The 20,243-nt window shown below is 40.0% G+C and overlaps 1 protein-coding gene across 1 annotated transcript; it reads left to right on the forward strand.

Annotated features, from left to right (window-relative positions):
- Positions 1–7,428: 7,428 nt before the first annotated feature.
- prkar2b (protein kinase cAMP-dependent type II regulatory subunit beta) lies at positions 7,429–19,848 on the forward strand. The gene is made up of 11 exons (XM_033635873.2): positions 7,429–7,847; positions 8,913–8,948; positions 11,829–11,881; positions 12,023–12,106; positions 12,347–12,453; positions 12,610–12,763; positions 16,169–16,270; positions 16,358–16,432; positions 16,523–16,591; positions 16,687–16,822; positions 18,397–19,848. The coding sequence occupies exons 1-11, from the start codon at positions 7,577–7,579 to the stop codon at positions 18,528–18,530; spliced, it is 1,221 nt and encodes a 406-aa protein (XP_033491764.1). The 5' UTR covers positions 7,429–7,576; the 3' UTR covers positions 18,531–19,848.
- Positions 19,849–20,243: the final 395 nt, after the last annotated feature.

The following is a 20,243-nucleotide window of genomic DNA, read 5'->3' on the forward strand; positions in this document are numbered from 1 at the left end:
CGTACAGTGTCTGTGTGGTGATGATGAAAATACTTGACTTAGAGGTGTTAATGAGAAGTTTTTTGGGAAGTAAAGTGGTGAAAAAGCAACGTTTTTGGATGAAGGTGACAAACTGTGGTGTGTGAATAACAAATAACAAGCAGAACAATTAAAAGCTTTTAGCCAACTGAAATTTGCACTTTTACAAAACGCTTGAGGCTCTTCGGCAGGTACAGAGAAATGTCTGTCCGCCAGCACTTGAATTTGTAAATGTGACATAAATCAACCAAAATCTTGTGAAAGGCCATATTATGATTGTCACATTGCAAAAATTAATCAGTATGCTGAGTCAAACTGACAAAATGCTGAAAAATACAAAAGCTTAAACAGAAGAGAAGCTGTGAAAGCTTCTTTTTGTAACATCAGCTCAGCCTCTCCAACAAAAGAAATTAAATTTCCTGCACAACTTGTAACATTTTGTCCACATGGTTAAAACCTTGACTTAACACAATGCCACTGAATTTGTAGGGGTTTTTTTTAGATTTTTGTCAAAACATGACAAATGGTAGGAAGAAGAAATGACTGGTTGATTTGTGTGCTGAAATGTAGATCTAAACATAAGGTCGGTACCTCTTAAAAAAGACAGGATAACAGGAAGGCAAAATATTAACGAGAAATGAAAGAGTTAAATAAAGCTCTGACGAAGACATACAGCTTTTAAAATATGTTGGCTTTTTAAAAAAAAAAAAAAAAAATTAGCCACCGTATTTCCTTCCTCATTTATATATTTTTGGAGTTCATTCCTGTTAATATGACAAATCGTCTTTAAAGCTCAAACTACAACACACTGACAGCTCGTGCATACCTTCAGTTTCTTGTAGACGGGTATGCAGGAGAAAATGTCCGTAGGCAAGTGAAGAAAGAATAACTGCACACTGCCCTCTATCTGTAATTAATTTTATTAAGAAAAACAACTTACTCAAACTACAATAAACAAATAGTCTAGTCCACTAGTCCTTCAGTTGTATATGACCTAAACAGACATTGAGCCTTGATATGGGCGGCTGTGGCTCAGGAGGTAGCGTGGGTCGTCTACTAATCGGAAGATCAGTGGTTCGATCCCCAGCTCCTCTAGTCCGCATGTTGAAGTATCCTTGAGCAAGATACTAAACCCCAAATTTCTCCCAATGGCACCTACCTACAATGCAGTCTTGGGATCCCTCCCCAGGCAACTTCACACCCATTCACCCCTGGTCCCACGTGACCCTAACGACTCACATGGTGGCCAGGCGAAACGTCTTCAAGAAACGCAAGCAAGTCCAGTTGCCTACGATTTAGCACTTATGACTCCCAATGGCAGTTTCATCGGTGTGTGAGTGTGTTAAAGCTGAGTAGTAGGTGGCACCGTGTATGGTAGCCTGGGCCGCCAGTGTGTGAATATGTGTGTGAATGGGTGAATGTGACCCGTAGTGTAAAAAGTGCTTTGAGTGATCGGAAGACTAGAAAAGCGCTATACAAGTGCAGGTCCATTTCCAATGTCTCCTGTTGTATCTGTACTGTATATGTGGTCGTGGTTGTATTACCCATGGTACAATGCTGCTACTGGCTGTCCTGGCCGACCTGCAGCACCACTGCTGTGTGTTTTATCTGCACCTGATGCTTACCTAGACAACAGGAAGACAAAGCTGTAAGTGTATATTCAATCATATGGTGAATGTTTTTTGTCAGTTGTGATGTTAAATGACTTCATGACTGGAATCTTGCAGAGATAAACCTTTAAAACAGAAGATTGGGGTTCTTATCATTGCATTTTTGTTCCATTTTTGTTTTGCTCGCTTGGCTTTTCTGTTTGTCAGCGTTGCAGATTCAAGGAAGAATAACATCTCTAAAATTCTGCAATCAACTGGACTCACAGCTGATCCCCCGTGGTTTGTTTACAGCGCCAGAGAAGAGAGAGACGTCCTACCAGTGAGCCTCGACAGACAGCAGGTGGTGTCTACTTTATATCTTCATTGAGCAGTTTTACTGAGCTCGTTCCAGTTCAATGATGCCCTCTCTTTCGTTTATAGAATGTGAGGAAATCAATGGAGAGGCAGTTTGTCCAGGTTACAGTTGCTCAGCTACTGACAGGTTTGTTGGTTGCTTTTTTTTTTGCTGTTATGAGGGTGGTTTGTCAGACACTTAAAGGGTGCATAAATACAAGTCAATAAAAGTTTGGATCAAGGTGTTGGAAGGATGATCCATCCTCACTGTGGGAGCAGCACTGTGTTCATCTCAGAGAGCACAAATACATCCTAATGGGGCTCTAACCAATCACTGAGTGGAAAATCACATACTGATAACTGACCAGGTGAAGGTGAAGAACAGCATTGCATTAACAGGAAGTTATTATCTTTACATGGTGATTGTTTGTGAATCAATATGACATCAAAATCAAGTCAAGTCTGAGTGTATTTTTTGTCACTGGGTAAGTGTCATGACTTCAGCAGGTACCACATGGTTGACATTTCTTATCAGCGGCTTCTGTGCGTGGTTTGTTGTTACAACTCTGAATTCTGATAAGATCAAATCAGACTGACTTGTCTCAACATCTGTCTCTTGTGGAGACTTGAAAGGCATTAAGAAACCTCAGCAGGGCCACGGCTCGTCATGGTTTACTAAACATCTTTACAATAAAACACAATAAGAAATAAAAAATTACTTACCTGTAAATATTTTTTACACGTTATCTAATAAATGTGTGGCGTAAAATCTACAGGTTACTTAAGATATACTTGTAATGAAGTGTTACATTTCAGTCAATTTTATCATCTTCACTAGCATAATACTAAAAAGATAAAAATAAAATCAAAAATTATTTTACTATAAAAAACCTGAAATTTCTGCAAATATTCATATTTCATGTTGGCCCTCCTCGACATCTCCTGAATAGAGACAATGTGGCTCTCTTCTCTCCGGCAATGATCTAATATGTGCCAAATTTGTACTACATACAGTGACATATGTGATATGTGCATTAATGGAGGATCTGACTATACACCAGCATGATTCATGAGAGATGCATGTAAAGAGCAGATATCACAGTGCTACAAACATTGCATTACAAGATGATGTCCAGTAGGTGGCACACTCACCCACATGTTGAAAACATAACTGGCACCATACAATAGGGTGTGTTCATAAGAAGGAAGACAAAACTGAAACTACACATATTGTGCATGTGTTTTTTTTACATGATACTGACAATTAATAAACCTCTGGGCTAATGTCACATCTGTTTTATGCCTCCCAGTGGTTCTCATACTTAAGTAGTTTTGATGACAGCATGTGAGAGTTGTTAACATAGAGTAAAATATCTTTTAAAGCTACTGTTGTATAGTTTGCATTGTAGCCTGACCCTGCGCTGCTTGTCTTCACCTGCAGATGGCAGCATGTACTTTACATTCATGAGGGTTTTAATGTTCAGTCTATGTTCAAAGTGTTTTAGAGATGTTGATTCGACTTTATTTTCAATTTGGAAGCTGGAGGTTTTTTATTATGTGTCATCAACATGTCCGTCAGCTTATCAGACAGAAGCCAACTCCTGCATGTATATACAGTAAACCACATACTATTGATTCCTTCTCAGGGCTCAAAATACTTTTATGTGTCCATGCACTGGTGCGTGTAACTAAAATTACATGATTTTTTTTTTTAAATTTATTCATTTATTTTATTTATTTTTTTTCTTCTTTCCATATGTCTGTCCACAACTGTGGCCGGATCCAACTAAAAATACAGTGATGTGATTTTTTTTCTTTTGTTATGTTTTTTAAAATAATATTAGAACTTCTTTTCTTCTATTTTATATTTATTCATATTAATTAAGATATTAATTCATATTACAGACAGAATATTGGCTTCTACATTTTAATGACTAACTTCTCATAATTACAACAGTTTTCAGTGTTTTTTGTGAATGTAAATTAAACTAAATGTGACACCTGAAGTTATTGTAGAAAATAAAATCATAGTTTTTTTCATAAAACAATTTATATATTTACATGTGTCATATGTTCTGTGTTGTGATATGTTTTGATATTAAATTTGAGTCACTGGGAGACATTACATTGAAGTTATTTAAAAAACTGTATTTATTTACTATTTAAAGTATTTGTGTAAAATAAATGAACAACACATTAATAATTAAAATAAGTGTGTTACATGAGACCAATTTAGAATATTTTTTTAATGATAATTTTCACTAATATTGCCAAGTCATCATGAAGATATTGAGAAAACAATGGTTTTGTAAATGACAGTTCAATCTCTTATTGCAACCTAAAGATGATTTTGAAGCTCCACAGCTGCAGGCTCCATTGGTCTGTTGAGAAGCATCAAGCAGTAACAATGTGCAGGATGTACGGGTCAGAGAGCAGGGCTGATGCACAGTGTTTGTTTTTTACTAAACAGATGTCTCTGATATCTTCTTACTGTAGGTAACAAACAAACAAAATCCCTGTGGTGGACACCTCACCATAGAAGCCTTTAATGGTGAGTCTGGGAGCAGCAGGAGCAGCAGCGTTACTTGGTCACTCCATGGATGTGCTCCCATATGTTTGCTTGAGTGAGAAAATGTGTTTTCTTAATGGAGAGTGACAGATATGGGCCACAGCAGGGGGAAGGGTCTCATAACAGAGCCAAAGACAACCATGGCAGATAATAGCTCTGCTCTTTTGGCAGATTTCTTTTTTCCGTCAAGTGATTCCCTGCCGTGAGAATTATTCCTTCATCTCTCTTTGCTCTTTGCTCACCACCATCCAATTCCAACACAATATGATAATCCTACAATGTGGCACACACAAAGGACGGTTGTTACACATTTGGCAGTCTCAGGGGTTTTCTTACAGTAGCAGTTGCACCATGTGTCCCAGTAAAAACACTCACTTCAGATCCTCTGACCAAAGGTTTTACTCTGTTCCTAATCCAGGACTAAAGGCTTTGCTGATGAGGCTTTCCGCTGCCCCAAAACTTTATATTTCCAGGTTTCCCTTCCTCCTTCCATATGGTCTCTGAAATTTACTTACAACTCACTTTTACTTGCTCATGAGACAACACATTTAGCTGAGTCATATGTAAAAGCCACATATCTCACCTGAGTGTGTTGTCTCCTCATAAATATGACCTTTATTTGATCTTTCCTTGTCCGCTCTTTTCTTTTGTTGTGTTTCTGCCTGATCAGCTGTGTTGTGTTTAAAGTTGAGCTAAGTAACCTGAAAGTGTTAAATGTAAGAGCACAGTTGGAAGGATTTGCCAGTTTTACAGGTTTAAAGGTCCAGTGTGTAGGATTTAGGGGTATGTATTGGCAGAAATGGAATATAATAAGTATGTGTTCTTTAGTGTCTAATCACCTACAAATAGGAATCTTTGTGTTTATGTTTTATTAGCATGAACCATTTATATGTACATATGAAGCAAGTCCTCGTTCACATAGTCTGCCATGTTTTTACAGTAGCCCAGGATGGACACACCAAACACTGGCTCTAGATGGGGCCATTCGCATTTTTGTGTTTGCTACTATAGTTATCAGCCTCTCCAAGATGAGCTGTGTTGGTAAAACACAGATTATTTAATCTAAAATTACTTAAGTCAGTGTTTTAAGCAGTTTAAATCACCAGGTCCATTTGTTTAGCAACACAGTCTCACTCCGAAGTTGACGAAATCTGATGCTTGGGCAGTGTCTTGGAACATCAGACACTGACGAAATAGCCGTCCTTTAACGTTAGCATGATACGCAGCCGGTCGCTGTTATTCAGTGGTGCTCGGTGGTGTCAGGGGAAACGCAGCAGACACAAAAGAAAGTTAGGGCAATGAAAGTCAGAGTAGGGTGGCTGGGATGGGTGGTGGATGGGTCCGTGTTTTTGTTGCCTAAAGCCAACCATGTGCGTTAGTTGTTGAAGGCCAAAAAATGTCAATTTGCAGTGTTTTACCGGCGTAGTGCTTTTATTTTGAAAGAGACTGTATGAAAACGGTAAATTTCCTTTGAAAACGGAAGTATATTTTGAAATTTCGTTGTATCTGGTTTGCAATAACAATAAAAGCTTCTATTCTATTCTATTCTATTCTGAAAGAAGACAATGTGTGTAACAGGCAGAACTTCATTAACCAACGCACCCAGGGTACCTTGCACGTTGTATCTGGACGTGGAAAGTCCATGATTGAACGTAGATATTTGACGAGGCCAGAGTGAGAATGTGTCGGTTTTAGGGAGAAAGAGACCTCTACAGATAATTCTGCTTCCAGTTAAAACCTCCTAAACGTCTGGAGTCTTAAGTTATCAGAGAAAAAAGGTGAGCACACATTTGCAGTTGCTGGGCTAGCAGTGTGGGAAAACACTGATTTGTAATCTGAAATTGCTTAAGCCAGTGTTTTCCCTAGTTTTAATCACCAGGTCCGTTTGTTTTGGAGTGAAAGTGACCTCTGTGGATAATTCAGCTCCCGGTTAAAACCTCCTGAACAATGAACACTGCAGGAATCCCAACTGGGAGAAGTTTCAGCTGGTTGCAATCTGCAGTTCTCACCACTAGATGCCACTAAATCCCCCCTAAACCTCACACACTGGACCTTTAAGTTCACATGTGAACACCAGAAGAAAGGTCTAGTTTCTGCCGTTTTGTCTATTCATAAACAACTCACGATTGCTGATATTTAACTGCCAAAATGACTGCATCATTCATCACCTGTCTCAGACCAAGAATATTCAGTTCAGAATGTTTCATCCTGTAATGAAGCTCTGTGTCAGCTTACAGTATTTGCCTGGGAGTCACAATGTTCTGAAAGGTTATTAAAAATATGCATCAGATTTATTATTTCTTCTCCCTCTGGAACAAGAAATAGGGTTTAAATTGCTGCTGCTATTAAAGGGACAGTCCATCTATAATGAGACTGTGTCTCAAGGCAATTAATTAGATTGTAAATGTAATTAATGATTGGAATTAAGCTGGAGTGCCACACTGTTCTTACAGCAGGTTTATACAGACTCCTTTCCTGAAATGTAGTATTTATTTAGCAGTGCTGTTAGACTATTGCTTGCTGCAATTATTATTATTATTATTATTGCTATTATTTTATATTCACATCTTTTTAAAAATTAGATTATGATTTTTTTTTTTAATTTAAACCTTCCTGCTACCGGACCACAGACACAATACTAACATCTGATATCTCTTCCCTCTCAGTGAAAATCTCTCTCTGACTGATAGACCCGAGGGTTTCTCTTTCCCATAATTTGTATTTTGCGACTGACTGCAGTTTGTGCGCTGCTGCTGCTGCTCATACGCAATCCCTGGATGGGTGGTTGCCATGGATTCCTGGGTCACATGCGTGGGTTTCCTGTAGCCAGAAGCAGCAGAAGATGCTTGGACGCAAAATCCAGAGCCATTTTCATTCAAGAAAACGAGAGGATCCGCTGTGGATGGCTCGCTGACTGACTGGGTGGCTCTGACTACACCCGTCTGCTTATTTTGGGGCTTTTTTCCATCTCATCTGTGTGTTTTTGACCATTTTGAAAAATTTGCAGCAAACCGGTTTTGTCCACATCCATAGACTGATAACAGGAATGAGTATAGAAATTCCTGAAGGACTGACGGAGCTGTTACAGAGCTTTACCGTGGAAGTGTTGAGGAATCAGCCCAGGGATTTGCTCGAGTTTGCGTTACAGTACTTCACCCAGCTGAAGGAGCGTGAAACCAAAGAGGCCTCTTTTGGCAATGACCAAAATTCGGCCCCAAGACCTGGAAAAGCGGTCAATTTCATTGACGAAGCCATGCAGATCGATTCTGAAAACGGAGAGGAGGAGGAGGAGGACGACGATGACGAGGAATTCATAGGTAGGGCGACATATTTATTAATGTCAGCAGCATGTGTGACAGCGGATGTCCTTCATGTATGTAGAATAATGAGCATGTATCTGTGCAGTGGGAGAGACACATTGAGCGCAGTGATGCTCCGCTGCTCGCCACCTTGCATCCACCACGGCTCTGTCATTTGCCATATATGGTCACGGAGGCTGAATGATGGTTAATGAGCGTGTCTTGTTCTTCATCTGTGCAGACACGTTTTTGTGATAAGCCCAGCGTTAAGGCACAGCAGCTGCACAAAAAAGGGGACTGTGTGTTTTCCAAACAGAGCTGCACCTCTAGGTCATTTGAATATTGTCAGTTTCAGGTGCAGGCCTCGTGGGCCTGCCCTCATGATGGATCAGAAATATGACAAAGCAGCTAAAGGCAGAAATCTAAACATCTGCTATGATGCAACATATGCAGCATATGAGTTTTACCACCCCTAGATGGATTTGTGCTTCCTAAACTGTGGTCACATGCAACACAATGGCCGGTGCAGTTTTGCCATAAGGTGCAGCAAGTAGCATAGCAACCCAGAGCTCTGACACAGCATCCCAATGAGTGGTGGGGTCTGCAAGGCTGGCTGCAATGGTTACATAAGGACACTATATTAACTCATTAAACTAACTATGGCAGTATTTTTGGGTGAGGATTGCACCCCGTCACTCCTCCACTGCTTTGTCTAAATCATATTCCAATGAGCCTCCGTGGACAACACTGGCCTGCAGCCCATTAATGGACGAGACCTCCTCTAATGTATATTTCATACCGAGACTATTGTGTGGCAGCTTAGCACTTTATGCTGTGTTTTACATTTGAATTTTTCTTCTCATTCAAATTTCAAACGCACTTCAAAGCAGCTGTCCTTATTCAGGTTTTACCCAAATGAATATGGGTCCTTAGTGAGCACAGGGCTGGGTGTACTCCACTGCACATGTGATGCAGAAGCACAGTGCATTAATCCAACCCTTCCCAGCAGTGATTCAGTCACTGTGAGATGTATGTCATCATGAAGTAAATCTAACATTAATATATATTTTTGTGCTTTTGCAGCACCGGTGATAAACAGATTCATCAGAAGAGCATCAGGTGAGTTGTCATTCGCCGGCTGTTTCAAGCCTGCTCTGTCAAAGAGGAAAACTCTGGACAGTGTCAGTGCTGAAAACATATAAAACTTATTTGACATATGAAGACTGGGACTACGTCAGATTTTCTCCAGTACAAGTATTTTTCCATCTGTCTTTGCTCACTGTCTCCAGCTTAATATAATATTGTTGATTTATTAGAGTTTGTGAAACCACTTTGTCTCCAGCCTGGTTAATAATGTCAGAGAGTGACGTGGGAGGGGAGATGAAGAGAAGTACTCCAACTACTAATAATCTCCTGCTCATGATAATAGTAACATGCCGGCTGTGCAAATATAACTAAGCTGTGTTAGGACTGATCTTCATGTTTGACAGTGTGAATGGAAAGTATGAGCAAGTTGAGTTTATTACGAGTCATTTTCCAACTCAAATACGCATGAGAAAAAAAATATAACAATAATAAATCTTTACTTTTGAAGCAGTGACAAACCAAAACTATTGCTGACTGAGAAGGTGTAGTTTTTTGCACCCACGATGAAAATGAAAGAAACAAGCAAAACAAAATACTGTAGCCCAGAATTATTTGCTTAAATCACTGAAGTCAACAGGCTTATATTAGGGAGAGGCGTCTATATGGGACAGGCCTTTAATTCCTTTTACACAAAACTGTCGCTCAACAAAAATGGGATATAAAATCAAATTGTTAATTTGAACCAGTGTAAATATTACATGGATAAAGAGTAGGCTTTGAATATCATCAATTACATGTTATGACCCTTGTTATACCAAGACAATACTTAATTATCCTGTTAAAACAATATTCATAACTTGGATTACTTTAAATTAAAAACACTTATTGGGTAATTGAGGAATGGACACATATTCTGACTTTATGATTCAAGAGAAGGGAGTCACCACTTGTTTTTTCATCATGCCGGTAATCCTCAATGACTTGTGGTCTTCTCTGGTGCTCAGGGTTTCAGTAAATTGAAATCAACCGAGCTAATAATGTGTAGCATCTCCTTATTCCATCCATCCATCCATCCGTCCATCCATCCATCCATTTTCATCCGCTTATCCGGGGCCAGGTCGCAGGGGCAGCAGGGCGAGCAAAGCACTCCAGACATCCCTCTCCTTAGCAGCGCTTTCTTTCTCCTCCTGGAGGACCCCAAGGTGTTCCCAGGCCAGATGAGATATGTAATCCCTCCAGCGTGTTCTGGGTCTGCCGGGGGGCCTTCTTCCAGTGGAACGTGCCCAAAACACCTCTAAATGGGAGGCGCCCAGGAGGCATCTGATCAGATGCCGGAACCACCTCAACTGACCCCTTTCGTCGCGAAGGAGCAGCGGCTCTACTCCGAGCTCCTCACCCTATCTCTAAGGCTGAGCCCAGCTACCTTTCTGAGGGAACTCATTTCAGCCACTTGTATCCGCGATCTCATTCTCATTCTCAACTAACATTAGCTCAAGAGGGTAGCCAACTTTCCAGTTAAAATTAACTGCTTGGCAACAAGACCAGGGTTCTCATTTATAAACATTGTGTATGCACAAAACAAGGCCTGAAAGAAGCGTAGGCCACTTCCCATGCAAAAGTTGTGATCTATAAAAACAGCCTTCATGGGAGAAACATTTAACCCATGCTTACCAACATTTTGTAGAGGGGAAATTAGTGACGCAAATGGTGAGGTGGAAGCCTGATTGTAGAAATTGTCAAATATTTTTGCCGATTTTTGGCTTTTGTCTGTATGTACATTTTCTGCATGGATCCTACGCAATGTTTCATCAATGAGACCCCAGGCCTCTAATTGAGGCAGGCCTGTATTCATCAACATGTGTAGCTACACCCGGCTAGTAAAAGGGACTGGGCGTTTAATTGAAGTTTTACGGTATATGTATATGATATATACATAAAAGTCACAAACAAAAATTCATATGCACACACTTGTTTTCATAACTCAGTTTTTTATTTGTTCATCATCATATTTTTAGACATTTGCTTTAAATCTGTTATGTATGTTACACATTTCACATTCCACAAATTAACTCCTTTGACTGTTGAGTGAAAGCATTCAGTAACGTGAAGCATATTTTTACCTTTTATCACTTCAAAAGGACTCCCGCACACTGTCCAACTTGCAATATATAATTTATTTGCGACATTTTGGTACTAGACCTTCATCAGGCAAACAATTTTTTGGTCATGAGAAGCCATCTTAAATAGGGAGTGGTCGTTTCTCCACAACCAATCCCATTCCCACGTGCAAACACAGAGGGACAAAATCATCATTGGGTCAATGAAACACACAATAAACAGATGAGAAATTACATTTTTAGTAGACTAAACATGAAACCAAAGAATGTGTACTTATATATAACATAAAAAAATATTTAATAAAGTACTGTTACAGGGGTATAGATATTCTGTCATCAAGGTTGCGGGGGTTTAAGTGTTATGCTTTTGCTGAATTAAAGTACATTTCCCCCATTAATGAATTGAAATAAAAAGCATTTTTAAAGACACTAGGTTTATTCCAGTGAAAGATTGTTATGACTACAGCATCTTGTCGTTAAAACACAGGAAGGAAATGTAGTATGACTGCCACCAGCGTCACCGCATCCCCCCAAAGCCCCACACTTAAGAGGAGAAAAGTTGTTATTCTTGAAAGATTTATTGCCGCTGAATCATCCCAGAGATTCAGTGTCTGTTGTTAGAGTGGGATGAAAGTTGTGCTGCTGGGTCACTTAAATATGAAGCTTTATTCTTAAGTGTTTGAGTTAAGATGTTGTTGTTTCCAAATGTTCTGTCTTTGCGCTGAAATTTGATTTTTTTGAGGAATTTGCTGTCTGTATCTAGTTTATTATTAATCTGTTGTTCTCTGTGGTGCAGTGTGTGCTGAAGCGTTCAATCCTGATGAAGATGACGAGGAGAAAGAGCCACGGGTAAACTTTCATACCACAAATATCCTGTCTTAATATTGAGGTTGATTTTTTCCAGACAGCATGAATTGTAGCTCTGAATCTGAATTTCAACATTCAGGCTATCATAGGGTCACATCACAAGACCTGTGCTTCAACTTGCAGGTCACCCACCCAAAAACCGATGAGCAGAGACAGAGACTACAGGAAGCATGTTGGGACATTCTTCTGTTCAAGAATTTGGATCCGGTGAGTGGATTGTTCCATAAACGCTCCGTGCTCCTCTGGCTTGTGCTCTGCCATCTCTTAAATTACACAAAGGAGAACACGGCCTGAGGCCAGCAACTTTTTGCCACAGCTCAGTGCACTACGCATGATTTGAAAAGATGGTTATTTTCAAGTAGGTGAAACAGCACGCTGAGCGGGTTCTGTGTGATCGTTTCTACACGTGACATTCATGTATTTTACTGATGTTTCACATCGTCGCAGGAGGAGATGTCTCAGGTGCTTGATGCCATGTTTGAGAAGTTCTGTACTGAAGGGGAGCACATCATTGATCAAGATGACGATGGGGACAACTTTTATGTTATTGAGAGGTGATCTTTCACAAAATTGCTTATTGATTGATTGTTTTAACTTTAAAATTCATGTATTTATCACATAATCCTGCTGATTTAAGATTTCTGGACACACCAATTTGTCAGCTGTGCATTTACATTTTCCCTGATTTTTTCCTTTGTATTTTTATTCAGTGGGACGTTTAACATTTTCGTGAAGGTCGAAGGCACAGAGAAGCTGGTAGGCAGCTATGACAACCGAGGCAGCTTTGGAGAACTGGCGCTGATGTACAACACCCCCAGGGCAGCCACAATAATCGCCACCTCGCCTGGAGCCCTTTGGTGCCTAGTGAGTAAACCATTAAATCCTCATGCAGGAGCACAGTTGGCTCCGTGCTCGGGTTTTTATAACACGCTGTGCTGTCAGTGATTTACTGTAAATATCCAGGTAGTCTGTGGCAGTGTTGGCACCGTAGGTGAGATCATGTTGACTGACTGAGATATCGTACTGTGGAAAACCCACTGAATGAAGCAAAAAGTGAGAGAGCACTCATCGTGCCCCTGGATATGAATTTACATGTTCATTAATGCATAGATTAAAGCTAATGAACGTGCATACTGAGTATGAAAAAATCATGAATGTAATACAGGCCTATTAAAAAAGGTCTTGCAGCCCATTCAGAGAGCTCAGCTATCAGATCAGCTGAACTTGTTTATTCAAGCAAGTACGTCCAGTGTCGCTCCTGCATTACTATTTTTAAGTAAAATTTCAGTTTTCTAGTTTGACAACATCCAACTCTTTTACAAATTGCGTCCAGAACAGCTGTTGTGAATATTCAGTTGCTACTCGATCTGTGAAGAAGCAGCTTGTTCATTAATGACTCAGTTAGGGTCGTGTCCTCAAACTGTGGGTAACAGCTTTGTTATGTCATCTGTGTGCGAGCTGGGCAGGTTGCAGCTGTATCCTTTGTTGACCTGGTTACTTGCATTGTGTGTGTCTGAGTCTGTGAACAAGCAGCCAGTTCCCGTTCAACTGGCAATCCCCCCAAGGTCGAGGAGGGACAGTGCTGCTGTGGGGCCTCTGAGCAAACAGTAGTCTATAGACAGAGTCTAATTGAGGTCTGGGATTTATACAGCTCACATTGTGGCAGACTGGTGGGATGTTAAAGCTGCAGTATGTTGAGTCTGCGTGCCTACGGGACTGACTCTGCTGACCACTTTACCACAGAGTAAGAGCTGTGTATGCTTCTTATGTAGGGAGTGTTTCTTTCCCCAGCTAGAGGGCGCTGTGGTCATGTTTCCTGCAGTATAGTGCTTGCCATTATTTGAGTCAAAACCCTGGGTCTTCAACAGAGGGTGTTCAACCCATAGGAGGTCTTCAGAGTTACCTGCACGGGGCCGCCGAAATATTGTTTAATAATTTAAGTTTTAATAAAGTTTTTTAAATTAAAATTCATCTTAAAATACACATTAACATAAATCAACATATTATTAGAAAAGATAAATTGACCTATTCATTAAAGTCTTTTTCCCCATATACCTTAATCAGAAAATGTGTGATCACATTTAAAAAGCCCGGCGCTGTGAAACAATATCACACTAAATATGCATATGCTGAAAATGACATTTTATTTATTATTTATTTACAGAAGTGAAAGCAGTGAGGCACCACAGTGATACCCCCAAAGCTTCACAGGGGGTTGCAAGGCCTGCTTGACTTAAAGTAGTGTAAGACAGCCTCAAAATATATATTCAGTGGGCCTGTATCTCAGCATTTCATTCATTTCTGTGAAGTAAACTAAATTGAATTATTTTTTAAAATTTAGATTAATATTCAGTATACAAACTTTAAAAAATCTCACAGGATAAGGGCACAGTTAAGACCTGAACACAAACTATATTCACAGAGTCTTCACTCTCTGCTGAACAGCCTCAGCCTGCATTAGAAAAGTATGCAGTTAAAACAACCAAAGAGCTAGGAAAAGAATATAGCAGTGTCAGGGAGAAGAAAACACTGAATTTGTCAAAAAAAGGGAGTCTATTAAGTATGTGTGATTAAAAAAAACGTAAATAAACAAAAATACACGATACAGAGAATCATATAAAACAGTTACTACTGTATCAGGAAATAATCTCATCCAAATCGCTCATTTTTCACAGACGTCCTGCAGTTGTTGCACTCACTGTTTCGGTTGATTGTACAGGTTATCAGCTGTTCTGTACTTTTCTTGTTATGCACTGAATGTAATATGAAACTGCCATAAAATATGTCACTGAGTCAGGAGTCAGTTTACTTAGGTTGCGAACCACTGCTCTACACTTTCACATTGACCCCACCCACCACCCCTGCCTCCCTAGACCCCAATCTTTTAAACTTTCAATTCAATCATATATAAAGCCCAATATCACAAATCGCAGTTTTCCTTGGAGAGCTTTACAACATCTGACATCCCTCTGTCCTTGGACCCTCACAGCAGATAAGGAACAACTCCCCCAAAAATTCCCTTTAACAGGGAAAAATGGTAGAAACCTCAGGAAGAGCCGCTGAGGAGGGACCCCTCTTCCAGGACTTGCAATAGATGTTGTGTGCACAGAACAGATCAACAAATTAAAACTACAGTATTGTACAGACAGAGAGAGAGAAAGAAAAAGAAAGAGAAACCCTTTTCACACAGAGATCATGCTATAGGGCTGCTACAAAGTCCCTTCTTTATGCCTCCTTTGCATTTTTACAGGACCAAACGAAAGCGGCATCAGTCTGCCCCAGTGTGTGATTATACACTGCATCCTGGCAATCAAAAGAGGCCTCACATGTAACACAACAGCATTGGCCTCTAGTGTGACATGTAACATACGTGTTGCAGCGCTTTCTAAACTACAACAATGGCACAACTTGTCATACACAATCATTTCACAGTCATAGAAGGCTGATCTTGTCCTCTGCTCAGAGGGTAAGGAACTTCCGAATCTCATTGCTTTCCTGATTTGCCGACATTTACAGCTGCTGTTTTTCGTCTTTGAGTTAGCTACTAACTGCTAACAGCTTCTTTTCCCCGTGGTGGGTCGCCAACATAACACGTAATCAAAACATCACATCCGTTCCACGCATGGTCGTGTCTATCTGGCTTTACGTTTTACATAGACCTTGTTTCGGGCTATTACTACCTCCGTGGCCAGCTCAGAGGCGAGACAACTCTGTCCCATTTCCACAATCAGACGTACGTACAGAACAGTAAGGCGGCATAACAGCGTGATATTCCCGCCTTTAACAGGCAATGAAAAGTCTAGAGAGAGAAATGAAAAGAAACAACAATAGAAACAATAAGAACAATAATTTCATGGAGTAACTTTAAACTAGGAATGTACCATTAGAGAAATAAGTTAATACACAATGACAAAAAAACACTTTGTAGCCCCTATTTTGGCTGTTGTCCCAACAACAGCAGGGTTGCTGTGGCTCAGAGGGGGTCGTCCAAAAATCAGAATATCTGCAGTACAGTCCCCAGCTCCTTCCTTCTCATGTCCAAGTATAGATAGATAGATAGATAGACATGTAGTGTAAAAGCACTTTGAGTGGTCGAGACTAGAAAAGCACTATAAAAGTGCAAGTACCATTTACCAATATTCATTAATTGTCTGTCACATTGGACCACCATTTTCTGACTAATGCCCCCCCCCCCCCTTCTCCATTATGTATGTAATGACTCATCAAAAATGCCTGAATGTTTTCCTTGTGTTTAAATCTGTGTTTCAGGATCGTCTGACATTCAGGAGGATTATAGTGAAGAACAATGCCAAGAAAAGGAGGCTGTATGAGGCATTCATTGAAACGCTACCACTGCTTACATCATTAGAGGTTAAGATTAGTTTTGTTCTGAGTGAAGAAAGTGCAGTACGCATTTATAGTGAAACTATTGGCAACCAAATATCCTTTCATTCACAGCTCTCCGAGAGAATGAAGGTAGTGGACGTAATATCCACCAAGGTGTACAGTGATTCACAGCAGATTATTGCTCAGGTGATGAATCTCTTTATATAATGTGTTCTTGGATTGATCATTTTCTGCTGCCACAGAGCGAGTGTCTTATTTTTGTGCTTTGTATTCCAGGGTGATTTAGCAGATTGCTTCTACATTGTCGAGTCTGGCCAAGTTAGAATCACCATGAAGAGAAGCAGGGTATGTTTGCCCAGTCTACTCTTAAATTTTAATATCAAAAAACTCTTTATTTCTGTGTCCTGCTATGTTAAGTTGTGCTTTTCTTTTCTTGCCAGACGAAAAAAGACCAGGAGGATGAGGAGGTGCATATTGCCACATGCACTAGGGGCCAGTATTTCGGGGAGTTGGCGCTTGTCACAAACAAGCCCAGAGCTGCATCAGCCTACGCTGTGGGAAGCGTCAAATGCTTGGGTATATTTTGTGCAATTTTATGATCACTCATATATTGCAGCCAGCACGCTAATTCCACAGAATACCACTTGTTATTTCATATTATTCTCCATGATTGTTAAAGGTCCAGTGTGTAGGATTTTAGGGGGATATATATCGGCAGCAATAGAGTATAATAAAAGTATGTTTTCTTTAGTGTATAATGACCTGAAAATAAGAAGTGTTGTGTTTTTGTTGCCTTAGAATGAGCTGTTTATATTTACTTAGGAAGTAGGTCCTCATCCACAGAGCCCAGAATGGACACACCAAACACTGGCTCTAGATAGGGCCATTCACATTTTTGCGTCATCTACCATAGTTAGACCCCTCTTTGATGAGCAGTGTCAGAAAAACAGATTTTTTTAGTGTGAAATTGCTTTATTAAGTTTTATTATTGGTTTAAATCACCAGGACCGTTTGCTTTAGAGAGGAAGAGACCTCTGCAGGATAATATGGCTCCTGGAAAAACCTCCTGAACGTCTGGATCTCAAGTTATAAAAGAAAATAGTTGAGCATACATTAGCAAGCTCTTGTGATGTGCCAAATAGCATTGAAGAAACTTTGATTTGTATTGTGAAACTGCTTTATTTGGTGTTTTACTGGTTTAAATCACCTGGTCCATTTGTTTTAGAGAGGAAGAGACCTCTGCAGACAATTCGGCTTCCAAACCTCCTGAACAATGAACATTGAGGCCCTTATCACACAGAAAGCATTTTAGCAGCTGGAGGCAGCTTTTTGTAAATGATTTTAGTGAGAGTAAAGCTTTTTGCCCATGGTTTTTGCGTTGTGACGCGCCTCTTGTTTCTGCGCCTTCAGCGTCTGACATTTTTGCTGGAGTGCTCTGAATTTCTCAAGTTGAAAAAACTTCAACTGAAAGCGGAAAAGCACCCCACGTCATCTCTGTTTTTGGTCATCTTTTTTGTCATTGCCCAATCAGATGATTAGAGAGGCGGGCCTCCTGTGGTGGTCACGACAACAAGTTTACAGTTGGTAAACAATGGAGGAGAAACTGGTGGTAGTGGTTGCTGGACACCCAGAGCTATATGGCCAGATTATAGACAGGGAGTGGTCAAACTGCCCCCGAATCATCCTAAAATATGCCTGAAAATGGCAATCGTTGAGGTGAAGCTCCTGGACCAACTGGTGGTACTCCCTGTGATCCACCCTCTTTGTTAGGGTCTCATGTACCCACACAGATGTCTGTTTCCCTGTGCCCAAGAACTGTTTGCTGACAGGCTTTCACCCTCAACCAGAGCTACAGCAAGTATCCTCTGCCTCAACATTTTAGGAACTAGATACTAATTACTGTGTTGTTGTTTTTTTACACCAGTGGCATTCAATTGAAAAAAAAGGCAGTGCGGTGCGCCTCGCATTTTGCAACCCGCAGAACGCTTTCTGTGTGATTAGGGTCTAAATGAATCTAACGAGAGAAGATTCAGCTGGTTGCAACCTGCAGTCCTCACCGCTAGATGCCACTAAGTCCCTGTAAATCTTACACACTGGACCTTTAAACTATGTCTGACTGCTGTGATCTTTTTTTTTTTGTCTTTGGTCAGCCATGGATGTCAAAGCATTCGAGAGATTGCTGGGCCCGTGCATGGACATCATGAAGAGGAACATTGCCAACTATGAGGAGCAGCTGGTGACCCTGTTTGGCAGTAGCGCTGAGATTGAGCAACAAAGTGCATGAGACAGCTCCAATGGACCATGAATCAATCGGTGGATGAAAAAAAACAAAAACAAACAAAGAGGCTTGTATGGATGTTTTTCCCCCACAATCACTTAAAAAGCTTTTCTTACAACAAATGTGAATATCCACTACAACATTCGTGTGTCAGATAAATTAAACAGACTACTCCAGAATCCCCTGCGAGACAAGGTTCATTTAGTTTGCCACAGAGTGTTTTGATGAAAGTCAGCCAACACAGAGTTGCTTATTAAGCTTGTTTGAATTAGATTTCTCACGTCTCTCACCTTAAAAACGTAAGCGCACATTTTACTCGTCAGTGTCAGGCACATTATTTGTTTGTATATTGAACACTTTTGTTAACGCTCACCTTTTCGCCACAGTGTTACAGTTACACCTACAATATAAGATCATTTGTAAATTTCTAAACATCGGATGCCAAAGCTAATTTCTTACTGGATAATTATGAGCAAATCTGTCACAATCTCTTCATTTCTCGTCATTTTTGGCAGCATGAGGCGCACCGGTGCAAAAGTGCCCCAACATGGAGGAGGAATAACAGTTTATAAAATAAGTATTTCACACTTTGATCACAACAGAATGTAGACTTGGCAGTATTTTAACATTTTTACAAAGTACATTTCTGTTCATCACAAGATTTAATCCCTTGGACACGTGTTCATAAACTGTATATCATTGTTGGTAAGTGTGTTCGTGGCTGTTAGCCTTATACTATGCTTTTGCAAAAAAGAAAAAAAAACTTCAGAGAGATAGCTGATAGTTTTGTAAGAATATACAACACATTGCTGTACAATTTGAAACTGAGTATTTACTGTTATTATATAGGCCCAGCTTTAATTGAATAAGTTGCCCCACTAGACTGTAGTCATTATAGGCAGGCAGTGTGTTGAAACAGTTAATTTTCCTTGCGTTTTAATGTAAAATTTAAATCATATTGTTTTCGTGTCGGTGAAATCATGATTATGGCATCCATTATTGCTGTCTACCTCCGCCAACAACTTATACTGTTTGGAAACACATACTATGATGTTCCCTCTGAACAGGAATCTAAAGTGGGTCTTCTCTCTCTCTTCTTCTCTCTCTCTCTCCATTTTTTTAAATCAATAATTGAAGTCTTCTGTATTTTCTCTGTGGTTTACTGCAGCTTAAAATGTTTAAAGCTGGTTTAACATTTAAACAGTCTGAATTTATCTCCCCCCTTTGTGCAGGTAGTGCTGGTAATTTTTGAAGGCAAACCCCATAATACTGGCTGAAAGTACTGTATGTTTCACTTTTCATGTCAATAAAGAACATTTTTATATTTGCTTGTCACATAACTATTTGGAATAGCACACATTTGGAGCTTCATTCATTCATTCGCCATTCATTCATACACATTCATTTGTTTATTCGCTATATCTTGTAGTAAAAATGTTAAAGTGATTGTTTAATTGCAAGGGAAACGGTAAACAATCTAGAAAGCGATGTCAGTGCGTACTTTTGTTGCTGTAGTTGCAACATTGCAGATAAAAAATAACCATGTATTGTTCCTGTTATTGCCAATCAGCTGTTACTTGCTAGTAACAGGCATGTATTTTCATCCAATCATGCGATGATCAACAAACAAGGCCCCGCCTATGATGTTTTCCTCAGCAGTATTGACCAATAGAATCCCCGGATTCTTGTAATTGACGTTCTCCTGCACCAATAGGAGGC

This window comes from Epinephelus lanceolatus, chromosome 5 (genome assembly GCF_041903045.1).
Source record: "Epinephelus lanceolatus isolate andai-2023 chromosome 5, ASM4190304v1, whole genome shotgun sequence".
NCBI lineage: Eukaryota > Metazoa > Chordata > Actinopteri > Perciformes > Serranidae > Epinephelus > Epinephelus lanceolatus.

Bases quoted from the DNA above. Each gene is read 5' to 3' on its own strand.
- prkar2b (XM_033635873.2), top strand. From the start codon at position 7,577: ATGAGTATAGAAATTCCTGAAGGACTGACGGAGCTGTTACAGAGCTTT. The intron at 12,107-12,346 runs GTGAGTGGATTG...ACATCGTCGCAG, and splicing joins TGTTCAAGAATTTGGATCCG to GAGGAGATGTCTCAGGTGCT. The intron at 16,433-16,522 runs GTGATGAATCTC...TTTGTATTCCAG, and splicing joins CACAGCAGATTATTGCTCAG to GGTGATTTAGCAGATTGCTT.